General features: G+C 58.4%; 1 protein-coding gene across 6 annotated transcripts in view; it reads right to left on the bottom strand.

Moving 5' to 3' along the window:
• The window catches only part of GUSB (glucuronidase beta), a 23,362-nt gene extending 16,949 nt beyond the window's left edge, over positions 1–6,413 (bottom strand). The window contains exons 1-5 of one of the 6 annotated variants that reach the window (XM_032264771.1): positions 6,172–6,399; positions 4,806–4,991; positions 4,321–4,505; positions 4,050–4,192; positions 604–816 (exon numbers count right to left, since the gene is read on the bottom strand). In XM_032264771.1, coding sequence (XP_032120662.1) covers positions 604–816; positions 4,050–4,088 — 252 coding nt within the window. In that variant the 5' untranslated portion in view covers positions 4,089–4,192; positions 4,321–4,505; positions 4,806–4,991; positions 6,172–6,399. Of the gene's footprint in view, positions 1–603; positions 817–4,049; positions 4,193–4,320; positions 4,506–4,805; positions 4,992–6,171 lie in introns of all 6 variants that reach the window. The other 5 variants (XM_032264767.1, XM_032264769.1, XM_032264768.1 and 2 more) reach the window with 5 other exon arrangements.
• Positions 6,414–6,626: the final 213 nt, after the last annotated feature.

Raw genomic sequence — 6,626 nt, 5'->3', positions numbered from 1 at the left:
GGAGTTTCGCTCTTGTTGCCCAGGCTGGAGTGCAATGGCACGATCTCGGCTCACCGCAACCTCCGCCTCCTGGGTTCAGGCAATTCTCCTGCCTCAGCCTCCTGAATAGTTGAGATTACAGGCACACGCCACCATGCCCAGCTAATTTTTTGTAGTTTTAGTAGAGACGGGGTTTCACCATGTTGACCAGGATGGTCTCGATCTCTTGACCTCGTGATCCACCCGCCTCGGCCTCCCAAAGTGCTGGGATTACAGGCTTGAGCCACCGCGCCCGGCCCAAAAAAATTTTTTTAATTAGCCTGTCATGGAGGCATGTGTCTGTAGTCCCAGCTACTCAGGAGGCCAAAGCTGGATGATTGCTGCAGCCTGGGAGCTCAAGGCTACAGTGAGCTGTGATCACACCATTGCACTCCAGCCTGGGTGACAGAGTGAGACCATCTCAAAAAAACAAAACAAAAACACGGCCTGCCACCAAGGGTTGGAAACATCAGAATGCTCAGAGGACCACACCTGCCCATTCACCTGTCCCGGGCTCCTGCTGAAGCCAGGGCCACCATATGGGGGCAAAAGACCTCCCTGAAGCAGGTCCCAAACCACCATTACCTCCAATGAGTATAGGTAGGCGGGGAGTTCGTGCATCAGGTATGGCCACCAGAGGTTGGCACCTGGCACCTTCAGCTGGCCCTGGGTCCCAGTCCCGGCGGCCACGACTTTGTTTTCTGCATCCAAAAGACGCACTTCCAACTCGAACTGACTACCACGCTTAACGGAGATCTGGTAATTCACCAGCCCTGCAGGCGGCAAGAGAGACCAGGGCTGAGGAAGGAACACAACCTGCGTCACACAAACGGAAGCGCCCCGCAGCCTTCACTCCCAGGCAGCCACGTTTCTGTTGCTTTCCTTTAATTTTTAATTTTTTTTTTCTTAAGATGGAGTCTTGCTCTGTCGCCCAGGCTGGACTGCAGTGGCTTGATCTCAGCTCACTACAACCTTTACCTCCAGGGCTCAGGTGATTCTCCTGCCTCAGCCTCCCGAGTACCGGAATTACAGGTGCCTCCCCCTCCAAGCCCTGCTAATTTTTTGTACTTTATTAGTAAAGACAGGGTTTTGCTATGTTGGCCAGGCTGGTCTCGAACTCCTGACCTCAGATGATCCACCCACCTCAGCCTCCCAAAGTGCTGGGATTACAGGCATGAGCCACCACGCCCAGCACTCTTTTTTAATTTAAGTTTTTTTGAGGGCCGGGCATGGTGGCTCACACCTATAATCCCAGCACTTGAGGAGGCCGAGGTGGGAGGATGGCTTGAGCCCAGGAGTTCAAGAGCAGCCTGGGGAACATAGAGAAACCACGTCTTTCCTAAAAATACAAAAAATTGGCCGAGCATGGCAGCTAATGCCTGTAATCCCAGCACTTTGGGAGGCCACGGCAGGCAGACCATGGGGTCACAAGTTCAAGACCAGTCTGGCCAACATAGTAAGACCCCGTCTCTACTAAAAATACAAAAAAGTATCTAGGTGTGGTGGTGTCCGCCTGTAATCCCAGCTACTCGGGAGGCTGAGGCAGGAGAAATTCGTGAACTCCTGGAGGCAGAGGTTGCGGTGAGCTGAGATTGTGCCACTGCACTCCAGCCTGGGTGACAGGGAGAGACTCTTCAAAAAATAAAAAAAAAAAATACCAAAAAATTTGCCAGGCATGGTGGTGCGTACCTGCAGCCCCAGCAGACCCAGCAGCCCCAGCTACTTGGGAGGCTGAAGTCAGAGGACTGCTTGAGCCAGGAGTTGGGGGCTGCAGTGAGCTGTGACCTTGAGGCAGGATAGGTGTACAAGGAAGTGACTGTGTCCTTCAGATGTGCAGACCACGGTGTGGAGACATGCAACATGAACAGGCATTTACAGCTACTACGTGTGTACACCCAGAGGATGACCCAGAACATGCTTACAGTAATACCCATTCCAGTTTCTCAGGAATTAATTATGCACACTCCCAGAAAGGGAGTTTCCCGAGTAATACTCAGCGCTGTCTCATCCTTACCAGCAGCCTGCCCTGAATTCTCTCTCTCTCAGGGTGAACCATGTATTTTGCACTTCACTATATTTTTTGAGACGGGGTCTCACTCTGTCACCCAGGCTGGAGTGCAGTGTGGCAATCTCAGCTCACTACAACCTCCACCTCCTGGGTTCAAGCAATTCTCCCATCTCAACCTCCCGCGTAGCTGGAATTACAGACACACGCCACCATGCCCAGCTAATTTTTTTGTGTCTAGAGACTGGGTTTCACCGTAGGCTGGTTTCAATGCCTGGGCTCAAGTGATCCACCAGCCTTGGCTTCCCAAAGTGCTGGGGTTACAGGCATGAACCACTGTGCCTGGCCTATTCTGCAGTTAATTTCCAAAATACTTTTTTCTTTGCAATAAATTGCTTTAAACTGTATCACCTTTGCTGTGTGATTTTTGTTTAAAATTTTTATTTATTTATTTTTGAGACAGGATCTCACTATGTTGCCCAGGCTAGTCTCGAACTTTTGAGCTCAAGCGATCCGCCCACCTTGGCCTCCCAAAGTGCCGGGATGACAGGCATGAGCCACCACACCCAGCCTAAATTCTTTTAAACTTAGAACTACAGCCCCACAACACCTGTCAATAATCTCACATTGCACTCCAGCCTGGGCAACAGGGCAAGACCTCATCTCAGCAGATGAAAAAGATGTATTTGGCCGGGCGCGGTGGCTCAAGCCTGTAATCCCAGCACTTTGGGAGGCCGAGGCGGGTGGATCACGAGGTCAAGAGATCGAGACCATCCTGGTCAACATGGTGAAACCCCGTCTCTACTAAAAATACAAAAAATTAGCTGGGCATGGTGGCACGTGCCTGTAATCCCAGCTACTCAGGAGGCTGAGGCAGGAGAATTGCCTGAACTCAGGAGGCAGAGGTTGCGGTGAGCCGAGATCGTGCCATTGCACTCCAGCCTGGGTAACATGAGTGAAACTCCGTCTCTTAAAAAAAAAAAAAAAAAAAAAAAATATACCAGTGGCATGGTCATCGTTGCCTGACCCCTTGACCTCCCAGGCTCAAGTGATTCTCCTGCCACAGCAGCTGGGACTATTGGCACGAATCATCATACCTGGCTAATTTTTAAATTTTTTTGTGGTGATGGTCTCACTATGTTGCCCAGGCTGGTCTTCAACTCCTGACCTCAAGTGATTCTCCTTGCACTCTCACTTGCAAAGTGCTGGGATGACAGGCGTGAACTGCCAAACCCAGCCCCCTGAAACTGCCTGTCCCTTGAGCACCATGTGTGGCAAGGGGAGCTGGAGAGAGGGCGGCACCGTGGGAAGGGGCAGAGGGGAGCTGGTGTGAGGGCGGCACCGTGGGAAGGGGCAGAGGGGAGCTGGTGTGAGGGTGGCACCGTGGGAAGGGGCAGAGGGGAGCTGGTGAGGGTGGCACTGTGGGAAGGGGCAGAGGGGAGCTGGAGAGAGGGCGGCACCGTGGGAAGGGGCATAGGGGAGCTGGTGAGGGTGGCACCGTGGGAAGGGGCAGAGGGGAGCTGGTGAGGGTGACGCTGTGGGAAGGGGCAGGGGGAGCTGGAGAGAGGGCGGCACCGTGGGAAGGGGCAGAGGGGAGCTGGTGTGAGGGTGGCACCGTGGGAAGGGGCGGAGGGGAGCTGGTGAGGGTGACGCTGTGGGAAGGGGCAGGGGGAGCTGGAGAGAGGGCGGCACCGTGGGAAGGGACAGGGGGAGCTGGAGAGAGGGTGACACCGTGGGAAGGGGCAGAGGGGAGCTGGACAGAGGGCAGCACCGTGGGAAGGGACGGGATTGCCCCCCTGAGCTGTGTGACGTTAGGCCAGACCCCTCTTGTACAAGCGAGGTCAACCACACAGGTGGTTTTGGGAGCCTGTGCCCGCTCCAAACGTCTGGATTTCTGCTTTGTAGGTGGATGGGAACCTGTGAGGGTTTAGAGATCCTGGGAGAACCTTTTCCTGGGAGAGTTTTCCGAACAGGGAACAGAGCCACCTGGGCCCCGCTGAGGGCAGATCCTACCGGAAGCACTCACCACTGTCTTGCTGCACGCCGGTGGTGACGGTGATGTCATCGATGTAGGTGGTGGGTGTCGTGTACAGAAGCACAGACCGCTGCAGTCCCGCGTAGTTGAAGAAGTCAAAGTCTGTGTTCTGGACAAAGTAACCTTTGGGGTACCTGGGGTGGGAGGACTGTGGTTTGCTGGGCCCTTCGCCTGGGTCGTCCCTAGACCCAGAGCCTGCACTCTTCGAAGGTCACCCTGTCCCTAGCAGGAAGACCACGGGGTGGGGCAGGACGGTATCCACCTGGAGGCGTCGGTCATGTAGCGGATGGTCCCTGGTGGCAGGGTGGAGGGGGTGAGCGTGTTGTTGATGGCGATAGTGACGCGGAGGTGGGAGGACAGGGGCCCCACCTGGACCAGGCTGCTGATGTCGACCTCGAAGGGGAGGTAGCCACCCTCATGCTCAAGTGTGTTGACCCCGTTCACCCACTGCAGACACAGGAGATACGGGGAGGGGGTGGCAGTTCAGGGCATGAGGAGGGGCCCTGCTATCAGATACTCCCTCTCATAACCTGCAGCATGGGACTCAGAGGCCTGCCAACCACATGGGAAGGATGGCATCCCAATGGGGCAGATGAGGCCACCCATCCCCCTACACAGGGTGCAGCCTCCAGGGCAGGGCCCCCACCATCCCACCCCAGGAGACAGGCTGTGGGTGGCAGCTGGCAGTCCCATGCTGTTCAGCAGCCGTGCCCACCACCCACCCTGCCTGCTCCTGGCCACACTGACCACGATGGCATAGGAGTGGGCACTGCCAATCCTCAGCACCACTCTTGTGCGCAGGTCCTGGGTCCACCGCTCCGGCAGGGTCACCTCCCGTTCGTACCACACCCAGCCGACAAAATGCCGCAGCCGCCAGTCCTGGCTGATGTCATTGAAGCTGGATGGAACCGGCATGTCCAGGGTGGGGCCCGACTGTGGAGAGAAGAGCAGGGATCGGCTCCTAGGCCCCCAAAGGGATCCTGGACCAGCGTGCTTCACAGCTGTGCCCCCAGGCCTAGCACATGCACTGACACATAGCGGGACTCCTGGTGCAATGGACAGAACTTGCTGATGACAGGTCAACTGCCAGTGTGGCCAGGAGTTCCTCCTCGGAGTGAGACAGGAGTGAGCTCAGGGCCACATCCCAGCCCCGGAAAGAAGGTTCAGAACCGTGACTAACAGGCAGATGACCCACTGCCCGTCACAGGGAGGAAGGCTGGTTGGGGGGGCTGGGGGGCTTTGCCTAGCATACTGTGCGTGGGGCGCCCGCTGGCACCGAGCCCTCTCCTCTCTTCCTCCTGTACTAAATGCCACAAAGTCAGAAAAAGAGGATGTAGACCAGGCAGAAGCGGCCCAGGCCTCACCCGGTCCCACTTCTCTGCCGACCACATCCAAGTCAGGAGGGGAAGTGGGGTGGCGTCCTTGGCCTGATGTCACATCCCGTCCTCTATCTGAACCTTGGAAACCAAGGAACCTTCCTGGCCTTGCGGAGCTGACCTCAGGATGTCTAAACTGTCCCCTCCTCCGGATCCCCGGGCCCAGCTCTGGGCAGCGCACGCCGCTCTGGCCAGACTGGCCAGAAGAGGGTCTGGCTGGCTCACGCCTGTAATCAGCGCTTTGGGAGGTCAATGTGGGACGATGGCTTGAGGCCAGGGGTTCGAGACCAACCTGGGCAACGCAGTGAGGCACTGTATATACAAAAGAAAAGTTGTTTTGTTTTGCTTTGTGTTAATAAGCCAGGCGTGGAAGCCCCAGCTAGCTTGCAAGGCAGGGGCCGGAGGATCGCCTGAGCTCCTAGGTCAGGACTGCGCCCCTGAGCTCCAGCCTGCGCGACAGGGCCAAACCCAGTCTCGAAAACAATTTTAAATTAAGAAGGACCCTGACAAAGAAGGACGCTGCCCGGGCTCAGCCCTCCTCCCGCCTCCTCCGCCCCGGCCCTCCCGAGTCCCCTCGGTCCTCCCGTCCCCCAACCCCGCACCCACAAGCCCGTTGAACTTTAACCTCCTCCGGGCCTCCAACTCCGAGGCGCTCGAAGGAAAAAGCCTGCGGGGGCCCGAGCTCCCCGACCCCGCCGGGCACCCCCGCCCCGCCCCGGCCCGCGCCGGGCCCGCACCTCCCGCAGCGGCCGCCGGTACCACTGCTCCTCGAAGCCGCGGCGCCGCGTGTCGGAGAAGTCGGCGCGGAAGCGCCACAGGCCGTCCAGCGACTTGCGCTCCCGCGACGGGCTCTCCCGGGGGTACAGCATCCCGCCCTGCAGCGCCAGCGCGCAGCCCCACAGCAGCGGCCCGAGCGCGGCCCAAGCCGCCGCGCGCCCCCGGGCCATGCTTCCCGCGCCGCCGCCTCCGGCTTCCCGTGCCCCGCTTCCCGCCTCCCGCGCCGCCGCCTCCCGCCTCCCGCCTCCCGCGCAGCCGCCCGGCCGCAGCCTGAGGCCGTTAAGAGCAGTGAGGGTGGAGCCCGGCGGCGTGCCGCCGGACGTGCTGAGCCCGCGGGCGCCATGTTGGTTGAGGGCGAGTGCCAGGCCTGGAGGGGAGGGCGGGGCCGGACGCTGCCCGTGGGGCCAGGGGCTGG

Source organism: Sapajus apella, unplaced genomic scaffold (assembly GCF_009761245.1).
Source record: "Sapajus apella isolate SASKATOON/1434 unplaced genomic scaffold, GSC_monkey_1.0 scaffold146, whole genome shotgun sequence".
Lineage (NCBI taxonomy): Eukaryota > Metazoa > Chordata > Mammalia > Primates > Cebidae > Sapajus > Sapajus apella.
The sequence above is the reverse complement of the archived record's forward strand: the minus strand, read 5'-3'. Positions and strand labels throughout refer to the sequence as shown.